The sequence below is a fragment of the Podarcis gaigeae genome, assembly GCF_964106915.1.
Source record: "Podarcis gaigeae genome assembly, chromosome: 8".
Classification (NCBI taxonomy): domain Eukaryota; kingdom Metazoa; phylum Chordata; class Lepidosauria; order Squamata; family Lacertidae; genus Podarcis; species Podarcis gaigeae.
In genome coordinates this window covers 3,904,014-3,925,201 of record NC_139684.1, presented here as the reverse complement: position 1 = coordinate 3,925,201, position 21,188 = coordinate 3,904,014, and the positions used below count along the sequence as shown (strand labels likewise).

The following is a 21,188-nucleotide window of genomic DNA, read 5'->3' as shown; positions in this document are numbered from 1 at the left end:
GTGAATGGGTTAAAGTCCTAGAACCAGAGAAAGCCTGATTAACACACACACACACACGCCCCTCCCAATTCTGTGCAGATCCAACACTATCCTTCGAGTCCTCCCAGAGGCAAGGTCTTGCTGAAAGGAGAGAGACTTACTGAGGATGGAGCTTGTACAGGGTCCCATCCACGCCGACAGTGATTTTCAGGGAGTCTAGCCCACGGTTCTCTCGGATCTTGTCCACCACCGCAGCCATCCCTGCCCCACACAGCTGGGCGGCACGCCGGGCAATCACTGTGCAGACTTCTTTCACGATGATGCTGTCATCACAGGTGCTCTCTAGTCCAAGATGCTGGAGGATGGAGCGGACCTGGAGGAGGGCGAGGCGGTCGCTGGAGGGGTCAAGAGAGAGAGAGAAAGTTGGGAGGGGCAGAGGCAGGCGCTTCTTGACAGCTACGCCAGGATGGACAGAAGGCAGTCCAGTTGCCAACTGTAGAGCAGGAAGGGGCACCGCAGTTTCAGGCACCTGAAGCTAGGAGGCACTGCAGAAGCACCAAACCAGGTAATAACAGAGGCTTTTCTTCCTGGACCACCCAAGAGCATGCAGTGTCCCCCTCCTCCCTCCGTGCTCAGAGCTGGGGGCTGTCCCAGACCCCGTCTGCATTTTGGAGGTATGGGGCAAGGTCGGGAAGAACGTGCACTTTGGTTGGCCAAAACTTGCAGACTCCTGGAGAGCTGCTTCCAAAGGAATACACCATGCTAGCCCCTCATTCAAATATTTCAAATATTTAGTGAGACGCAGCAACAGACCCTGCAATGCTGAGCATGCCAGTCCAGTTCTGCCCATCACATCCCTTCAGAAAAGAGGGCCCTGTGGTGATATCACTATGCTTTGCAGTGCCATTGCATTCACACATCCCTTTTTCTCCAAGGAGCTCAGGGTGGCGTACAGGGTTACCCCCTCTTCACTTAATCGCCACAACAACCCTGCAAGGTAGGTTTGGCTGAGAGTGAGTGACCCAAGGTGCAAGGTCACCCAGTGAGCTTCATGGCAATTTGAACCCTGGTCTCCCAGTCCCTCGTCCGGCATTCCTAGTCCCACTGTATCACCCTGCCTCTTTTCCAGCCTTGCTGCTAATCGAGAGAAAACATCACGAAGACATCGTATCACATATTTCCTTTGCTAATGTTTGTGGGAAGAGGCTTTGGCCCCGGGGTCAACGTCTTGCCCAGTTGTGCCCAAAGGGAGATACCACTGGAATTCGAGTGCCAGTGAGAGAATGCTATGCAGTAGGTTGACTAGCCACCAGGTGGCAGCAAATCTCACACCGAGAGCCACATAGGTGGGAAGCTGCAGTCAGTGCAGAATGATGCAGCACAATTGCTGGCCGGAGGGAGACCCTGTCTGCGCAGAACACCTGTGCTCAGAGATCTGCCCTTAATGCTGACTTGCTCCTATGCCAAGTTCAAGGTGTTATTATTAGTATACAAAGCCCTTGGCAATTTGGGATCTGTTTATCAGCAAGATAACCTGAGCCAACATATGCCCTGCTGACCTCTTCAATCTGTACAATTGGTACTGTTTCAGGTGCTTCAAAATTCCCATTCTGCATTTGTAAGGACTAGGTCTCTTAGCTACACTTTGGGACTCCCGGCCTCTGGACATCAGGCAGGTGTCTGCTAAAAACATTTGTGTTTAGACAAGCCCGCCTGGATGTTCAGAAAGTTTTAATCTGATTTCAACTTTTAAAAAGTTTATATTTATTTTTGTTCATTTTTCTCATTGATAATTTTGCTATTTTATCTTTTTCACAAACTGTTTGGAGGTGTGTGTTTTTAACAATCAAGTATGCATAAATCTTGTAAAATATAAACAAACATATGAACGCTGGTAACGCAGTGCAGATTAGAAAAGTGGGCCAAAACAAACAAGATGATTTTTAACAGGGAGAAATGTAAAGTATTGAACTTGGGCAAAAAAAATGAGAGGCACAAATACAAGATGGGTGACACATGGCTTGAGAGCAGTACATGTGAAAAGGATCTAGGAGTCTTGGTTGACCACAAACGTGACATGAGCCAACAGTGTGACGCGGCAGCTAAAAAAGCCAATGCAATTCTGGGCTGCATCAATAGGAGTATAGCATCTAGATCAAGGGAAGTAATAGTGCCACTGTATTCTGCTCTGGTCAGACCTCACCTGGAGTACTGTGTCCAGTTCTGGGCACCACAGTTCAAGAAGGACACTGACAAACTGGAACGTGTCCAGAGGAGGGCAACCAAAATGGTCAAAGGCCTGGAAACGATGTCTTATGAGGAACGGCTAAGGGAGCTGGGCATGTTTAGCCTGGAGAAGAGGAGGTTAAGGGGTGATATGATAGCCATGTTCAAATATATAAAAGGATGTCACATAGAGGAGGGAGAAAGGTTGTTTTCTGCTGCTCCAGAGAAGCGGACACGGAGCAATGGATCCAAACTACAAGAAAGAAGATTCCACCTAAACATTAGGAAGAACTTCCTGACAGTAAGAGCTGTTCGACAGTGGAATTTGCTGCCAAGGAGTGTGGTGGAGTCTCCTTCTTTGGAGGTCTTGAAGCAGAGGCTTGACAACCATATGTCAGGAGTGCTCTGATGGTGTTTCCTGCTTGGCAGGGGGTTGGACTCGATGGCCCTTGGGGTCTCTTCCAACTCTATGATTCTATGATTCAATGTTTGATTCTCTGGCTACGCCAAAAAGCCATGCAGCCCCGACTGGGCAGCTCTACAATGGCCCTGGCAGGCTCCCCAAAGGATCACCTCACACATCGCTTCCTCTTCTGCCTTGCCCTGCAGAGTCTTGTCATTCCCACCCACACTTTGGCCAGTGCTAATGTCCAGCACCCAGAAGACTGGGAGTCACTCATAAGTAACCTCTTCCACAGAAAATTTCCTGCAAGACTCAGACCACATTTACACAATACATTTAAAGCGCTATGATACCACTTTAAACAGTCACAACCTCCCACAAAGAATTCTGGACACTGTAGTTTCTTAAGGGTACAGATAAGTGCTAGGAGGCCCCTATTCTCCTCCCAGAACCACAATTCCCAGAGTTCCTTGGGAAGAGGGACTAGTTGTTAAACCACTCCAGGAATTGTATCTAGGGGAGGGGAATAGGGGCCCCCTCACAACTCTCACCCACCGTAACAAACAGCAGCTCCCCAAGCTCTTTTGGGGAAGTCGTAATGGTTTAAAGTGGTATCACAGCACTTTACGCATATCGTGTGAACGTGGCCTCAGGGGACAAAGGGTTTGCAGGAGTAGAGGTCCTCTAGTCCTGTGATACAGGATGAAATGGCCACAACCCCAGCAGACAGCCTGCCCATCCTCTGCTTAAATACCTCCAGAGGGTGGGAGAGGCAATTGGCTCCACTTCCAAACCGCTCTTGCCTTTAGGTTGTTCCCGCCCAGCCCACCATTTTGCCCCCAACCTACCTCTCAATCTGAGACAAGAACTTGGTCTCAAAGATTCCCCTCGTCTTCAGCCGCTCGGAGATCCGCCCACGGAACAACAGGCCTCGCTTGGTGAAATCAATCAGGATGTTTCGGACAATTTCACCCAAGTACATCCCGCTGATCATTTTCTCGAACCTAAGACAGTAAAGGGGAAGGGGTTTTTTATTTCATTTTTATTTTTTGCTGCGAGGGAAATTCAGTTTAGAGGTAAACATGATCAGCATGGAGAGGCAAGCATCCATGGGAAGATACCCTCCCTCCATAAGAACATCGGGAGGAGCTTAGCGAACAAGGACTTTAGCAAACCTGAAACATCCCCTACAGAGAGTCCTTGATGGGAGGCTGGTATGTATTAAACACAGAGGAGGAGGAGGAGGAGGAGGAAGAGGAGGGAAAACCTCCCACCCACCTTTGCTTCCCAGGATTGAGAGAGTTTTCATCCACGGCGGCATCAAACTCCGTCCGGAAGTCATCCAAGCAGCCACTGTCGCCAAAGGCCCCCCACTCCATGTTAATGCACATCCGGCCCTCGTCCCCTTCCACCAGCTCCACGTTCTTCATCTCCTCCATGTAGCAGGCATTGCTGCCTGTGCCTGGGAAGCCACAACACAGATCAGCATCACACACGGGGGGGGAGGGGGGACACCCTGCTGCAAGTGGGCAGGGTAGTAAACAGGGACCAGACCAGCCCTCAGGCCAAACTTCTGTGGCCTGAGGGCTGCGTTCACCCTCTGCCAGCCGCATGGTGCTCACAAGACAGCTGTGGGCATTGCCAAAAGCAGGTCTGGCTACCACACACATGTGAACACACGTGCACACACATTCATATCTGTGTGTTTCTTATACATTTCTTATGCATACTTATACATTTCATTAAATAAATGAATAAACAAAACCTTACCGACAATGAGCCCAACTTCACAAAAGGGGTCTTCGTACGCACAGGCCATCATGGTGCCCACTGTGTCATTCACCACGGCCACCACATCCAGGTCAAACTCCTGAGAAAGAGGGAGCAAAGGTTTGGCCTCAGCTGCTGAATGAAAGCCAGAATCTTTCCAAAATTCAGCGGGGGGGGGGGTGACCACCACCAACACAGAAACAAGGATCAAGTACACAAAATAAACTAGGCATGCATCGATCTGCAGAGGCCATTCCAACGGCACAGTCACTGCTTGTTGGGTCAGTACTCCTCTGATCACAACCAATAAGTTATTTTATTAGATTTTTAGGGTCTCTGATAAGTTTGTGAGACAGGCCTTGCCTTTGCAGAAGCCATGATGGCTCTGCTTCTGTAGGGCTTGTTCTTCTATATGCCTGGTTATTTTATCCTTAACAATACTTTCCACCAGTTTTCCCAGGGCAGATGTTAAGCTAATCAGCCTGATACTTTCAGGATCTCTTTTTAAAATCAGTGTTACATTGGCTACTTCCCCATCCTCAGGTATGGAGGCTGATCTGAGGCACAAGTTGCATATTTTGTCACACTTGTCTGACAGGAACGCACCTCTCTCCGGTGAATGGCCTCCTTCAGCAGGCTAACCACGTCTTCCCCTTCACAACCAGAAGCATTGAAACCTTTGGTCCATTTCAGGAGAATTGCCTTAAGACAAGAAGAAGAGAAAGAGGAGGAGGAGGAAGAAGAAAGAAGTTATGCAAACACAAAATTGTCAAGGGTACAGTGAAGCAAAAGGATGCAATTCAAGAACTGTATCCTAGGATCATCTTGGTGCCCTCCTGATTGGGTTACAGCTTCCATCAACCCAAGCCTGTACGATGCAGGGACCAATGTGACAATAGTGCAAAACATCTGGGAGGCACCAGATTGAGGAAGGCTCATTTAGCGTGATGTTTGCCAGCATTTAGTTTCCTTTCCCCCAAATCTCTGCCAGAGATTGCATTTGATAGCTCCACTTAGCCTAACAAGCCAGCTTTGTTGTAAAACACATTGTCTTGTCCTTTTTGCAGCTGGCTAGCATGTTGTGCTTGCAGGAATGACTTACGGTGGAGGGAGAAGACAAACGAAGCTCACCTCATCCAAGCTGTTCTGGTGACAAGGGAAAGAGAAGGTGAATCCGAGAGGCAGCGACACGCCTTTCATCCCCATGTACTCCAAGAAGTCAGCAATGCAGTGGACAATGTGATCAAAGAGCTGAAAGGCAGGAGTGCAAAATGGAATCGGGATAAGATGGCTCAGAGCAGCTGAGCAGCTCAGGTGGGTCTTGCTGGCATCACAAAGTGAGCAGGACTGAGCTGCTCTCTATCCTGGACCAAACGACCATCATCATTTGAAGCCATCATGCATTTAAAGTTCTTCTGCAAACTACCAACATCATTTAAAGCAATCTTGGGAATGCAGCCACTAACTTCCTCATCGTGGGATAAGGGCTGCATTCTGGACAGGGCAGTGGGGGGCTCTTGAGGGAGGTCAGCGGAGGGACAGGATAAGCCAGGCTCCAGCAACCTGAAGCCCTCCAGGTGCTTTTGGACTACGACTCCCATTAGTTGTGCTGTCTGATGGAACTTGTAGTCCAAAACACCTGGAGGACACCAGGTTTGCAAAGGCTAGGATGGCCTCGGTCTCCATAGAGTGCATGCACATCGCTGCACTAAGGCTCAGGCTCCAGGGTGGGGCTGAGACCCTTCTCTGAATAAACCATATTTTATGTCATAGTTAATTCGGCCCGCACAACCCCATTGCAGCAAGGGCTTAGCATGAGGTTCATTGCCCAAAGTGCTCAAGGAAACATTTCAGGCAGAAATGTCTTTTTTTCTTGGTGGAGAAGAGAGACGTTCCAGGGAAACTGGACCCAGCCTAAGGGACCCAGCCTTTGTCACAGTGCAAATCCAATGTAACAAATAATGTCTCAAATAATAACACACAGATTGCAAGCAATGAGCTTGAATGGTTGTCTGTAAAAACACCACTCAGGGCCTTTACCATCTGAAGAAAAGGGACTCTGCAAAAAGGAGTTCTGATATAACAGGCCCTGAAGGCAGCTCTTTGGCCAGAAAAGGATCCCCATCCCTGGTCTACCAGGTCGGACATCTATCATTCCACCATCCCTTCTGGCTGCTGTGGGTGTTCCCAGCGGTGTGGAACAGGATCTTGTGGTTGACAGGACCTTCTGCATGCAAACCAAGAGCTCTCCTGCTCAGCTACCGTTTTCTCTGACCCTCTCAGAAGTCAAAGCCCCCATTTTAATCCCTCTCACAGTGTTGCACTGAGTTGCTCACCTCATCTCCTGTCCCCTGCATGATGTCCTGAGGGATTGAATAGATCTTGTTGTGCATCTCCACACTTCGCCGCATTCCATTCCGCACGCGCACAAGCAGCACCCGGAAGTTTGTGCCCCCGAGATCCAAGGCCAGGAACTCCCCCTTTTCTGAACCAAAAACAGACACACTTGCCATCAGCACTCCTCTCCCCTCCATCTTCCAAGGACACTTGAACCCAGAGGACCATTTGTGGTCTCTTTAAGTTGGGTGGGATGTGTTAGACCTGCCTTCTAGTATGGGTGTTGAGATACAGGTTGGCAGAGGCTGCTCTAACTAACCTGGCACAAGTGAAAATTCCTTTCTGACTCCAGAAAGGGCAGTGGAGAAAAGTGAAATGATAGGTTGCAGCGTTTGTGATTTGTTAGCTTAGAGAAAAGGCAAGTAAGAGATGACTTGGTAGAAATTTATAAAATTATGCAAGTGGAGAGAGAAACGGTTTTCGTCTCTCACAACATTAGAACTTGTGGGCTTCTAATGAAGCTGAATGTTGGAAGATTCAGGATAGACAGAAGAAAGTATGTCTTCACACACTGCAGAGTTAAACTATGGAACTCCCTCCCACAGGAGACTGTGATGGCCACCAACCAGGATGGCTTTAAGAGGATTAGACAACCTCATGGAGGACAATGCTACTAGCCAGGATGGCCCTGTCTTGGAGGCAGCAACTCTTCTGAATCTCAGTCGCTGGAAACCACGGGAGGAGAGAGTGCTCTGGGCTTGGCCCCTGCTTGCTGGCTTCCCATAGGAAGCACCTGGCTGGTCACTCTGAGAACAGAGTGCTGGACTGCGTGGGTCATCGACCTGATCCAGTAGGCTCTTCTTACATTCTTAAGAACAAGAGCTTCTAAAGCAAAATGTTATTGCGCTCCAGATTTGCCCCATGCAAAGTCATGTCGCTTATTCCAACAGTTTCACGGGGTCCATAGAAAAAGGATTTGCTGAGGAGGAGAGGGAAGAGGGAGGGAAATAGGTCGACAGAACAGAAAGCTTTCTGACACCAGCAAATTCAGACACAAGACTTAGTAGTGATCAATGCATCCACTTCTAAAGGTGTCTGACAGAGACTTTTTCGAACTCTTGCAAGCAGGATTCCAACACAATATCCCTTTCCTCTCCTGTGGCTTCCAGCAACTGGTATTCAGCAGCTACCTCCAACTGCAGTGGCAGGGCAGAGCCCCTCGCAGCCTTTGATAGCCTTGTCCTCCATGAATCCTCCACTCCTCTTTTTAAAGGAGGCGGTAAATTAATGGCACTCTGGAAAAACAGCATCATTTCCCACCCCATTAAAAGAGGCCAGAATTGCCGCCACAACCACTGTGTCACATATTGACACACCCACGGTTAGACGCCATAAGCCAAACGGGGTCAAATATTACTATTAATTACTTTTATTCCTAGATTCCACCTTTCCTCCAAGGAGACCAATGTGGTCACATAGTTCTCCTGCCCATTTCATCCGCAAAATGGCCCTGTGACTTGCTCATGCCTCAGTGGGGATTTGAAACCGTGTCTCCCAAGTCCTGCCCCAATACAAGTGATGCACACAAGTGGCCACCCGGGTTTGGCCAAGGACACTGTCCACTATCTTCAACCCACGTTACCTGTTCCATCTGGGATGGAGCAGACATAAGAGGGCAGCATCTTCACGGTGGCCTCGTCGTGCGTCTCGTGGCCCAGGCCCCGCTCCATCTCCTCCTTCATCCTCTTCTTTATCTCCAGGAGCTGCTCCCGGCTGAGTCTCAGAGGATCCAAGATCTTCTGGCGCGCTTTGTGTTGGGCTGCCAGCCGGTAAGCCACCGCAGTGACCATGGCTGCGCCTTTCCCGCTCCCGTCCTCTGAGCGGATGAATCGGATGTCGCAATCGGGCAGGAAGCGGCGCACCATCTTCTGAAGGCGGCGGGCAAAGCTGTGCAAGGCAGGGAGAGAGAACAGGACCATTACAAACACATCCATGGCACATCCAGAAATCACTGGTGTTAACCGACAGGGAAAGAAAGCATCATCTGGAGGACCATGGATTCCGTCCCCAAAGGATGAACTCCCTGAGCACAGACAGCGAAGACCCCAGTTGAAGGAGCATCTTGATAAGCTGGGGTGTGTGAAGAGGACGGGGGCCAAGGTGATCAAGGGTGTGGAAACAGAGGCAGATTTAGGGCAGTGAGACCAGTTCCCCAGCACTGGGTGCCAAGTTGAGGGGGGTGCCACAGGGTGCAACAACTATCATGTTGCGCACATGCAGAAAGAAAGGTGAGAGGTGGGGGCAGCTGGATATTGGCCTTGCACAGGGTGCTGCTGAAATCTGAAAGACCAAAAGTCTGCCCCTGCTGCAAACCAAGCACTTTGCGAGGAATGTTTGAGGGAGCATTCTGGGATAGCTTCTCCTTCTAGGACTGGCACGCAAGAGGCTTGCTTTCAAATAACCCCAAATGGCCCACACCCCGTTGCTATGAAGGCTGCTTTGCTTGCTCCACTTACTGAGGATGCTTCTTGTACACCGTCCCGTCCACTCCAACTGTGGAGCGCAGGCGGTCAACGCGCTTGTTCTCCTTGATGCGCCGGAGCACAGCCACCAGGGCAGCGCCACAGAGGTTGGCCGAGCGTGTGGAGACAATCTCGCAGATGCGCTGGGTGGCGACACAGTCTTCATGGGACGGTTCCAGGCCCAGCTTGGTGAGGATCTCCTGGGCTTTAAGGAGGCCTTCCTTTTCCCTGCAAATCCAGGATGGCAAGCAAAGGGGGTCTGTAAGAGGCAGCAGCTCCTGCACGGCAGAGGGGTTGCTCTGGGGTCGTGGGGAGTCAAAGGTCCTTTACTATTTCTGAAACAGGCTCCCTGTCCCCAGTATCCCAGGGCCACCCAGCCAGCGTGAAAGGGGAGCTTTTCAGCCACTGAGATGCCTGTCTCAGCCCTTGTGCTGACTGCAGTCAATCAGAGAAAAAGGAGGTGAGTCGGCCACTGAGGATGGGCTCCTAGGATCCCTCCGGAGAAGGCGCATGGAGGATTTGTTCTGGCTATACGAAAGCTACAGATTTAGGAGCACGGAAAACACAAGGCAAGGCCCATTCACTCACTTTTCAATTGCAGAGACGTATCTGGTCTCAAAGTGTCCCGTCGTCAGTAAGTCCGAGGTGAGTCTCCCATCGAAGAGGAGGTCTTCCTTGGCCATCTTCACCAGGATGAGCCTGACCAGCTCACCCATGTACATCCCACTGATCATCTTCTCGAACCTGTGATACACCCCAAGGGGAGAGAGCGAGAGACTGAGTTTGGGCAGCAGCAGAAACTGAAGCTCCAACACACCATAAACTTGAAAAGGAGTTTGATGGATAGTTTGGGTTGTGTATGACTCCATCGTGGCAAGAATGTGTAGGGCAGCTCAGCCCACAAAGGTGACAGCCCCTCCATACATCCCGTGCCTCTCCCCCCGCAAGGAAAATGGAGCACTTGGGCAGGGGAAACGCTCAACAACCGTGTAAACCCCTGCAGAGCTTTCATGGCACTTCCCAGGTTCTTGTTTGGTACCAGCGAAATATCCTGCTTTAAGCCAGCAAGCATATTCCCAGGATCAAATTGGGACTAGTTTACTTGCGCGACTGCCTTACTTCAGACACGCCCTCTCAACTGCTTTGATTTGCGGAATTGGCACTGTTACTCCTTCCACACCTGCAAGCAAGCAATCTTTTCATGTGGCAGCACTACACTTCGGAACTCCCTGCCTATTGATACCAGGCAGGGGCCTTCACTGTACTCTTTTCAGTGCATGTTGAAAACCTTTTTATTTAGGCAAGCCTTCCTAGAGCTAAATACACATCAGAATGGAGTGTACACTTCCAGGGTCAATGCGAGATACATTACTTCTGATAAATGAGCCACCATGAAAATTTGTGTCCCTGCTTTTTAGACTTGTCTACCCACATTCTAGCTGAAACCCAAGGGCCATTTTGGTTGCCAGATGTGGATTATTTTTCAGCTCTCCTGCCCCACTGCAGCTGCCAGAAACCACAGGAGTTGAGAAGGCTCTTGTGCTCAAAGCCTGCTTGCTGGTTTCCTGCAATAGGCATTTGTGAGAACAGGACGCTGGGCAAAAGGGGCGCTTTCCGCCTGACCCAGCAGGCCCTTCTGATGCTACCCAGGGTTAATATTTTTTTAAAAAAAAAACCGCAGCTGAGGCACATGACTTACAGCTGCTTTCCCGGGTTCAGGGAGCCCATGTCAATTTCCCGGTCAAACTCGGTCCTGATGTCATTCAGGGCCCCATCGTCGCCAAAAGCTCCCCACTCCATGTTGATGCACATGCGCCCCTCGTCGCCCTCCACAAGGTCAATGTGCTGCATGTCCTCCATGTAGCAAGCATTGCTACCTGTACCTAAAGGGAGGGAGGGGGAGAGAGAGAGAGATTAGAAGAGTCCATGAAAGTGGAAAACCTGCAGCTGGAGCCTCCCACCCTTTCCCTACTTCCAAGGGCAGCCACTACAGTGCTCTCCAGATGCCGCTGAGTGACAGCCCCCATCATCCCTGGCTATTGGCCAGGTTGGCTTCTGGAGGCTGGACGGTGTCATGTTCCCCTGCCCCTCCTTTATTTCCTGGCCTTTCTGGCCCAGAACACTCATGGGGCTCTGCGACCGCAAGCAAAGTATCAGAAGAGACTAAATAAAAGCCGCCACTACTTTCTAAGACATATTGTTGGCAGGTGAAAAGACAGCGTGTGAGATGGAGGAATCAAACTATCTGGATTGCTGCAATGCGCTCTGTGTGGGGCTTCGCTCGCACTTGATCTGGAAGCTGCAGTTAATGCAGAATGCTGCAACACGATTGCTGACAGGAGTGTGGCCATGTCAGCATCGAACCCCTGTGCTCAGAGATCAGCACTAGTTGCTGGTTTGCTTCTGGATCAAGTCCAAGGTGTTACAATTAGTATATAAAGCCCTTAACAACTTGGGGCCACTTGACCAATGAGATCACCTTACCTCACATGTGCCCCCTCGACTGCTTTGATCGTTGGAACTGGCAATGCAACAGGTGCCACAAAATGCCCATTCTGCATTTGTAAGAACTCAATCTTTTAGTCTGACAGTAGTTACACTTTGGAACTCCCTGCCTATTGATACCAGATAGGCACCTTCACTGTACTATTTTCAGTGCGTCCTAAAAACACTTTTGTTCAGACAAGCCTATTCAGATGTTTAGAAAGTTGATTTGCATTTTAACCTGTTTTCAGTCTATTGTTATTTTCGGAAAGTCTTAAATTATTGTTATTAATTCTTCTGAATGTTAATTTTATTGTTTTATCTTAATTGTAAACCACTTCGAGATTTGTTTTGTTTTGTTTTACAGACAAGTAGTGTACAAATAGGGACGCAGGTGGCGCTGTGGGTTAAAGCCTCAGCGCCTAGGGCTTGCCGATCGAAAGGTCGGTGGTTCGAATCCCCGCGGCGGGGTGCGCTCCCGTCGCTCGGTCCCAGCGCCTGCCAACCTAGCAGTTCGAAAGCACCCCCAGGTGCAAGTAGATAAATAGGGACCGCTTACTGGCGGGAAGGTAAACGGCGTTTCCGTGTGCTGCGCTGGCTCACCAGATGCAGCTTTGTCACGCTGGCCATGTGACCCAGTAGTGTCTCCGGACAGCGCTGGCCCCTGGACTCTTAAGTGAGATGGGCGCACAACCCCAGAGTCTGTCAAGACTGGCCCGTACGGGCAGGGGTACCTTTACCTTTACCTAGTGTACAAATATTACAAAATAACGCAAGAAACGGGCTGGCCTCAGGTACGCAGGAAATTCAGGTGCTTTCCAAAGGTGGGGGAAATGTCCCTGCCCTCCTCTCCCCACAGACTTCTTACCAACAATCAGCCCGATTTCACAGTTGTGATCGTCGTAGCCGCAGGTCATCATTGTCCCAACGGTGTCATTCACCACAGCCACAACATCAATCTCAAAGTCCTACAGAGCAGGAAGTTCGAAAAGGCCACCGTTGATTCAAATTCTGAACAATTGTTTGTCAAGAAATGACCAAAATACTCAAATATTCTATTCCAGCTTCTGTGTGTGTGATCAACTGAAATATTTCAGTTCTCAAGAACTCCTGACCTGGAGGCTGGTGGCTGCCAGAACCTCAGCTGCCCCGAAATGGAAAACCTTACAGGATGTGCAACTTTTGCTTTGGTATAAAAATATGTGGAGTTTGGCATTAGCTGACAAAAATTAACTCATAAATTAACTCAAAGACTCAGAGGATCCCAAAGAATTATATGTTCTTTGGTGGGATTTTAACTTAAATATCACAGATTCAGGCACATAGACCCCCTCTCCACAGAACAATGTGTGATTTGGTTTTCCTAAGTGTCTCAGGTTTTCTTCTTTCTTATTTAAATCTCTTCTGCATATACTGTGCTGCTTTTCACTTCATTCACACACACCCAAACAGAAACACCCACCCACTTTACCCCTCCAGGATGAGGCTCCAGAAACTGGATGGGTCAGTCCCAGGCCCTGCTCACCCCGCACCACAGCCCCCAACCCGCAAAGCACTTTGCACAAGGGCGGCCGAGGCACCATGAACATCTAGCAATGTCCTGACTCCAAAAAAGTAAGAAGAAAATGTGGCATCTGGAAGGGAATGGGGGCCAGGGGCCCTGACACACGGGCCCTCCACCCCACCCCACGCAAGGGGAAATTGGAACTCCACCAAGCTGACAAGCTCAGAAGGAGGCAAAAAGAGCTTTGCAGCTGGATCAGGCCAGAGGCCCTCTTAGTCCCTTGGAAAGCTCATAAGCAGGACTGGAGGGCCCACTTGTGCCCCCCAGAAACTGGTATTCAGTGGCAGCTGCCTGATATGAGAGGCGTATGGAGTAGCCGCCATGTTGGCGTCTGTTATGTCTGTGTCCACCTGGCATCTCCAGGTGGTGCAGGGACAGACTCTTGTGTGAAATCCTGCAGAGCCAGTGAGGAGAACACCGACCTTGAGGGACCAATGCTCAGACTCTGGAGAAGGCAGCTTCCTGTGGAAATGGCCCATCTAGCTGAGCGAGCGTCAACACTGACCCACAGTGGCTCTCCAGGTTGCAGGTCAAGCCCTCCCTGGAGATGCCAGAGAGGACCAAGGACTGGGCATGGCTGAAGAACTGGGCATATCGCTCCTGTTCATCCAGCGACCATCTCATGCCAATCGATTCCACAGGCATGCACCCTGCCACCTCCAACACACTGGGGGAAATGAAAGGAATTCGGCTGCCTGGCTCTAGAACGGGCAGAGTGAGGTGGTCATAGTGCTGGACTAAGACCCGGGAGATCAGGGTTCAAATCCCCACTTAACCCTGAAGCTCACTGGGTGACCCTGGGCCAGTCACAGTTTCTCAGCCTAACCTACCTTTCAGGGTTGTCGTGTGGATTAAATGAGGAGGGGCAGGACACTGTATGCCACCTTTTAGCTCTTTGGAGGAAAATGGGGGGTATACCATATATACTCAAGTATAAGCCAACTTTTTCAGCACATTTTTTATGCTGAAAAAGCCCCCCTCAGCTTATACTCGAGTGAGGGTCCCTTTTGGGCTGCTGCTCCTTCCTCCTCCGCCGCCTTTGCTGCCACCAGCCTCTGCCTCTCGGCAGCATAGGGGCAGGGGGACGGGAGGGGCTGGGGGGGAGAGAAGCCCCCTCTGCCGTGTGTGTGTGTGCATGCGCACACACACACATGCACTCCAGCCCACCTGGAGATTTGTGGTGTGGTGAACCGGCTTATACTCGAGTCAGTAAGTTTCCCCAGTTTTTTGTGGTAAAATTAGGTGCCTCGGCTTATATTCGAGTTGGCTTATACTCGAGTATATACGGTAAATGTAACAACAACAACAACAACAACAACAACAACAACAACAACAACACACAAAAACTATCTTAGAGACAGCAACAGGCTTAGATTACCCCTCGTCTTCTTATGGCTTCCCGTAAGAGGCCCACAACGTCCCGGCCTTCCACACCACTGGATTTGAATCCCTTGGTCCACGTCACGAGGACGCTCTGTTTGAGAAAAAGAGAGGAAAGGAAATAAGGAACTGCCTGCCAGCCAGGGGAGGCAAACAGAGGTTCAGCCTCCAAAGCAGAGAGAACTTTCCCACATCATATTTGTAACACAGGTACCTCACAACTTAATGCACCTTTAATGTGTGCCATTTCAGCTTTACACAGTTGAAGGCTGGCTGCTTGAAATAGCTCAGATCAAATGCATGGAAGGCGCTTTTAAGCTCTCTGCCTTGCCTTAAAAGCTCTCTGCCTTGCTCAGGGGGAGTAAGACCTGTTTGAGGCGTCAGTTCCAGAAGGTAAGACTGCTCAGGCAGGGACACTTCCAAGGGAATGGTTTGAGTATACACGTTTCTGTGTACATGCGCCTTCCCTGGAACATAATCCCCAAGCAAGATGTGACTTACCTGGACCACCCAACTCCTGGGACTGTAATTTGTTTCAATTTTTGAATACTGAATTTCAAACTTGCCCTGGGACCAGCCCTGGGAAGAGTGGGTAAAGATCACAATAAAAACCTGTGAGATCACCTTGCTCCGCACATGCCCGCTCAGCCACTTCGACTGACAGAGCTGGGGGTGCTCTAGGTGCCACCTAATACCACTTCTGCATTTGTAAGAACTCAAAAACTGACACACCCTCCTCAGGGGTTAACTATTCGTAATATCATGAATGTTGAAAGTATTCCATGTACATCATCTTAGTAAGTTCTTACAATGGCCCTACGCGGCAGACCAGAATTATTACCCGCATATGTTGCAAATCAGGTACCAAGAAATTAGCTTCTCCAAAGCCTCCTAACTGAATTCATGGAGGAGGCAAAGTTTAAAGCAGGAAATCTTCCAAAATTCCTGGAGCCTTTACCATCTCTCTCATGAATCCCAGGAGAACTTGAGTCGCAAGCTTACCTCATCCAGTTTGGTCTGGGAGCAAGGGAAGGAGAAAGTGAAGCCCAGAGGGAGTTTCTGGTCCTTGATTTCCAGTTGGTCCATGAAGTTAGCTAAACATTCAGCAATGTGGTCAAAGAGCTGCGGGGCGGAGAAGGAGACACACAGTTAGGAAGGCCGGCTGTGGTCAGACAACGGTGGCATCAGAACCCACCTTATTTATTTCTATACTATACACACAGTATATACATCCATTGAAACCAGAACTTGGCAGTTGGAGTCTAACAATGAAACATTCATTCTAAACTGCAGAATTCTGAACCCTTTTTTGGAGCAGAAAATTTGCAAACACTATTTTTGTTTTGTTTTTTGTCTTGCCGCTTAACCTGAATGACTTGGAAATCGTTTGTCAAAGGATTCGAAAATGAATCTGGATCCTATCAGCTTCCCCAAAAACATTTCATCACAAGGAAACAGTGCGATTTAAGAACTCCCTCTGTTTCTAAACAGCTTCCCTAAGAGTTGAGAATTTGCACAAATGACCAAGAAGCCATCACAAATCGAGTGAAATTAAGAGAAGGCAAGCAGCTGACTGGAGCAGGTGACAATTCTGTACCCTCAGATGACAAGCTTGTTTCCTAGCTCAAGTCAAGGTGCTGCTTTTGCCATTTAAAGCCGAATTGTCCTGGGCCCAGGAGATCTAAACAGGTCCTTTCTCTGCAGTCCTTCGTCACTGCTTCCCCATCGTGGGAAGTATGACCGTCCCAGATTTAGCTTCCTTTTTCAACGGGAAAGAGCAATGGTGCTAAAAGGTTCCTGAGATGGCCAAGAGAAGGCAGCTCAACTCACCTGCACTCCGCTACCCCGCATAAGATCCTCAGGGATAGCATAGATCTGGTTCTCCATCTCTACTTTCTTGCTGCCATTATCAGCCACCTTGACTCTCAGGACCCGGAAGTTTGTGCCACCGAGGTCCAAGGCCAAGAAGTTACCTTCCTCTGCAATGGAAAAGAAAAAAGAAAAGATGGGGACTGTTTCACTCCCAGGCGTAAGAAGCCCTGGATGGTGAACTAGATTTGCCTGGGCAGCTGCTGGAAGACATTGATTGAGAAGCTACCAGCCATGGTCACCAGCCATGATGACTATGCTGTGCCTCCACAGGCACAGAGGCTGCAGAGCGTCTGAATACCAGTAGCTGTAAACCAGAGAGGAGAGGGCTCTTGTGTTTGAATCCTGCTTGTGGGTTTCTCATAGGCATCTGACTGGCCACTGTGAGAACAGGGTGGTGGACTAGGTGTGCCACTGGTCTGATCCCGCAGGCTCATTTTGGCTTCTCAAGAGCCTCTCTCAGCATCCAATTCTCCTTGCAGAAAAGGGAAGTTGGCAAGGCCAGGAACTCTGTGATTCTGCAGTTCCAGGTCTTGCGGAGAGGGCTCTAGCCATATGGGGTTCATGCAGACAATCAACCAATCAGACATCAATTAGAGGCTGCCATGACTCCATTCCTCACTGACATCAATCCACTGTACATAGGGGGCTTACATCCATGAGAAATGGGACTGTCAGGGGCTCTTTACCTGTTATTGCTGCCATGTGGGCGGTTGGACTAGATGATTCCCCTTCCACCCCTACAATTCTATGATTCTATGACATGTACAGAAGCTTCCCAGTGGACTGCACCCTGCTAAAGCTTAGAAACCCATCTGATGTACGTAACAACATCTCTTTTCTGCAATCCTCAATTTAAGAAACCCTACAAAGCACCTCGCTCCTAGGAATCAATGTGGGGGCCCAGAAACCGATACGCCAGAGAGTCACTCTGCATTTCGACAACAGCGTGCAAGTTATGGAAGGAAGCCAGTGGAGAAGAGGGCAAGCAGGAGATACGAAATTAATACTCTCTGACCAGGGACCTCGGCAACCCACCCCAGATCAGGGAGGGGAGAGGAAGGACCCTGTTGACCCCAAGCCTGGGCCGAATCCATGCAGAGTTCTCCCAGTGCCTGCCTGCTTCAGAGTTGCAGGCCAGCTGGCAAGGAGAGCACCAAAACAGCCCTTCTCATGGCAAGGGATTCCTGCCGTAGATACACTCAGCTTCCTACGGGGATCCCCTCATCGTGTTGGCAGGATCTCCTATCACAATGTCCAAGCTTGGGTGTAAGGCCCTGGTGTGCCCCCTGATCTCTAGAGCAGAACTCAAGACTGCAAAGGAGAAACAGGGGCTGGTGCCAGGGAGAACTAGTGGGCTAGATATGGGGTGGGAGAATTGCTTAACCCTTCCCCAAAGAGTTGCCCCCAGCAAATCATCCCCGTAAGAGCTGTTCAACAGTGGAACGGTCTCCCTCGGGAGGTTGTGTAATCTCCTTCATGGGAGGTTTTTATGCAAAGGTTGGATGGCCATCTGTCATGGGTGCTTTAGTTGAGATTCCTGCAATGCAAGGGGTTGGACTAGATGACCCCTGGGGTGCCTTCTAATTCTATAATTCTATGATATGGCTGAAAATGTCCTCAAATGAGAGCAGAAAGAGAGAGGCACATCTTCCCCTATCCCCTATTTACAAAAACTTCCCAGTTTGGTTTGCCGAGGGGAATTCTCCCTTGCTGCTTTACAAGCCTAGATAGGCACCAGACACTCCTTGCAGAAGTAGCAAATTCCTTGGTCCTTGTCTGTCTTAAAACAACCGTTCCTCATGTATGGGACTGTTCCCCCGCCAACTCAAGGCCCAACTCAAATCCCTGAAACTATTTTCTGACTCCGACACGAAGCAATTAAGTGGGACGAGGGCAGAGAGACCAGCAAAGGGGACTGGAAAGGAACAAGACTATTTGAAAGAAGTCCTTCCCATCTTTTGGGGACAGGAGGCTTCAGAGGCCCATGGCTGGGCCCCTCTCTTTAGAAAGCAGCTGAGGGATACGTGTCAGCTGACAAGTCAGAGAAGGCACTTGGTGCATGCTCAAAGAGACTCTCCCCTTGCGTTGCAGGGGGTTGAACTAGATGACCCTTTCGGTCCCTTCTGACTCGTCAGTTCAACAATTCTGTGATCTTTCAAAGCTGAGCTTTGGTGATCCACACAGGTTGTAGAGCTCAGACCTGGCTCAGTGAGCCCTTTTCTGGGTCGTGGTCATCGGCCTGTTCCACCGTCCCACACCCCACCCCATTTACAAAGGCTTCCCAGCTTGGTTTCCCGAGGGGAAATTCTCCCTTCTTGCTTTGCAAGCCTAGATAACCATCTGGAGCTCCTTGCCGAAGCAGCACATTCCTTGGGCCCCGTCCACCTCCAGATGACCCTTCCCCATTTCTGGGCCTGGCTCTCTGCCAACTCAAGAGGAGGTTCCAGTGTTGCAACAGTTCATGTGGGCAGTCTGCTCCTCCAGCCGGACAGGGAGCTGCCTCTCCTCAGGGTTCTCATCCAGGCAATTCTTAGAAGCCAGCTGGCCCCAAACCCAGGCTCCCCGGGCCTTGCTTTTGAGGGGGGAGGGTGGCAGCAGAAACATGTGGAGGGGTCAAATGCAGGGGACGTTTCTGACCAGCTGCCAACCCCTTTCCGAGAACACAAGAGCCCAGTGCCAAGTCAAGATCCTGGTGCCAAGTCGGCAAGACGAGACTATCCCAGCCTGCTCTTCAGCCCCAAGCCTTGTAATTCTCCCGCTTTCCTCAGGATGCTCAGCTCACCTTCTCACACTTGCAAAATGCCCCTGCCCCACATCTATTCTAACTCCAGCAGACCTAAAGGAAAACTATTTTGCAGCCCTTCATCAATGGTATTCAACACCTTATAAACTGAACTTAATATCAAAGTTAGGGTGGGAGACGTGAATTGAATAATGCAGATTATATACCCATCTCTTGGAATTGCTCTCAAATAGAAATATTATGGAAATCGGCTCAGGCCAGTATCTCCAGCACCTTAGGAGCCCATATACCCTTGGCACCTGAAATATTTCTGCTTGGTTATCGAAAAGATGTTATTCTGGGAAATGGCCATGAAACAGTGTCTAACCTTATGACTGCTGCTAATATTATAATAGCTAAAAATGGGGGGGGCACATATCTGCTACTACAGTTCATATCTTGGATTACAGACGCTTCGGATTGTGTGATTTCGGATTGCACGCAGCACTGAACCTGGAAGTACTGGAATGGGTTACTTCCGGGGTTTGGCGCTTGCGCATGCACAGAAGCACTAAATCAAGCTTTGCGCATGTGCAGAAGTGCTGAATCGCAACCCGCAGGTGCGGTGCTGTGGGTTGCAAACGTGCTTCCTGCATGGATCAAGTTTGCAACCCAAGCGTCCACTGTATATCTGGTCCACAGTAACAATGATGAAGCTAACTTACTACAAAAGAATACATACAAGCCAGACAAGCCAGAAATCGGTTTGTCCTTCCAACTCAACAATTCTTTGATTCTAACAAGTTCAGTGATAGCGCCCTGCCTCATGCCACCTTCAAGCTGCTTTAACAGTATTTAAATCTCTGTCCTTGTGAGATGGGCAAAGGTCCCTAATGGTCTCTTTACTGGACCTAAGCACATATGCAAACCTTTGAGGTATTGAGTGAAAAATCTCTCCCACCCCAGCCATGAAAACAAGGAGTGACCAGCTGTGATTCCTGCATTGCAGGGGGTTCAATTACATGACCTTGGAGGTCCCTTCCGACTCTGCAGTCCTATGACTTGGGAAGCACAGCAACACTGCCGGGGCTGATGGGAATGGAAGCCCAAAGCATTGGGAAGACACCAGGTTGAGGAAACAGCAGAAAGCCAAGAAAGGATGTTTACAGGAAACGTCCCACTAAAGAGCTGGCAGAGAAGCTGGAGGCCTCCAGCCCATGACTTCCTGAACTTCAGGGGGTCAGTTTGGCTGCTAACCATCAAACAACCCAGACTTCCCTGACTGAAGTCAGTTTTGGTGCTGACTGAAAGGCTTTCTGTTCCCCTGTTGCCCGAGAGTAATTCAGACCTAACATCCCAGAGGTGCAGTCCACGAGAGACCATGGGGGGGAGGCTGGGGGCTTTTCTGCAGGGCTGAAGGGGGGCACAGAGTAGTAGGACATCTCCTCAGACTGCGCAGGCTCACTGCCCTCTCGCCTCTAGGTGAAGAGGCTCTGCACATTTCCCCATCGTTTCAAAAACTTGCAAAACCTGTCAGACCAGAGGCAACAGTGAGCAAATCCAGTGTGTCTGTGTATAATATATGTGTGCATGTGTACACAAACACACACACACATAGGCAGAAGACATAGTGTAGTGGTTAGAGTGCTAGGCTAAGACTTGGGAGACACCGCGGTTTGGGAATTCCACCACTCACCAGCAGACCCTGGGCCAGTCCCCTTCTCTTACCCTAACCTACCTCCCAGGATTGTTGTGAGGATAAAATGGGGAGGGGGAAACCATGTCTGCCACCTTGAACTTGAGGAAAGGTGGGGCATAAAACAAACACATAAATAAAAACCTCCTAAATTACTTTTAGCTCCCTAAAAACTATGTTCTCTCTTGAACTTGAAACTATTAAGTGGACGAGAGCCAAGAGACCAGCAGTGG

The 21,188-nt window shown here is 49.7% G+C and overlaps 1 protein-coding gene and 1 long non-coding RNA gene across 3 annotated transcripts in view; both read right to left on the bottom strand.

Moving 5' to 3' along the window:
- The window catches only part of LOC310851240, a 984,470-nt gene that overhangs the window by 796,411 nt on the left and 166,871 nt on the right, over positions 1–21,188 (bottom strand). The gene's annotated exons all lie outside the window — the stretch shown is intronic.
- Positions 1–21,188, bottom strand: part of HK2 (hexokinase 2) — a 52,358-nt gene that overhangs the window by 3,999 nt on the left and 27,171 nt on the right. For both annotated transcript variants that reach the window (XM_083753212.1, XM_083753211.1), the window contains exons 3-17: positions 16,496–16,644; positions 15,668–15,787; positions 14,664–14,759; positions 12,590–12,689; positions 10,937–11,120; positions 9,826–9,981; positions 9,232–9,465; positions 8,358–8,662; positions 6,715–6,863; positions 5,510–5,629; positions 4,985–5,080; positions 4,379–4,478; positions 3,887–4,070; positions 3,457–3,612; positions 141–374 (exon numbers count right to left, since the gene is read on the bottom strand). In XM_083753212.1, the coding sequence (XP_083609338.1) occupies positions 141–374; positions 3,457–3,612; positions 3,887–4,070; positions 4,379–4,478; positions 4,985–5,080; positions 5,510–5,629; positions 6,715–6,863; positions 8,358–8,662; positions 9,232–9,465; positions 9,826–9,981; positions 10,937–11,120; positions 12,590–12,689; positions 14,664–14,759; positions 15,668–15,787; positions 16,496–16,644 (2,383 nt within the window). The remainder of the gene's footprint in view (positions 1–140; positions 375–3,456; positions 3,613–3,886; positions 4,071–4,378; positions 4,479–4,984; positions 5,081–5,509; positions 5,630–6,714; positions 6,864–8,357; positions 8,663–9,231; positions 9,466–9,825; positions 9,982–10,936; positions 11,121–12,589; positions 12,690–14,663; positions 14,760–15,667; positions 15,788–16,495; positions 16,645–21,188) is intronic.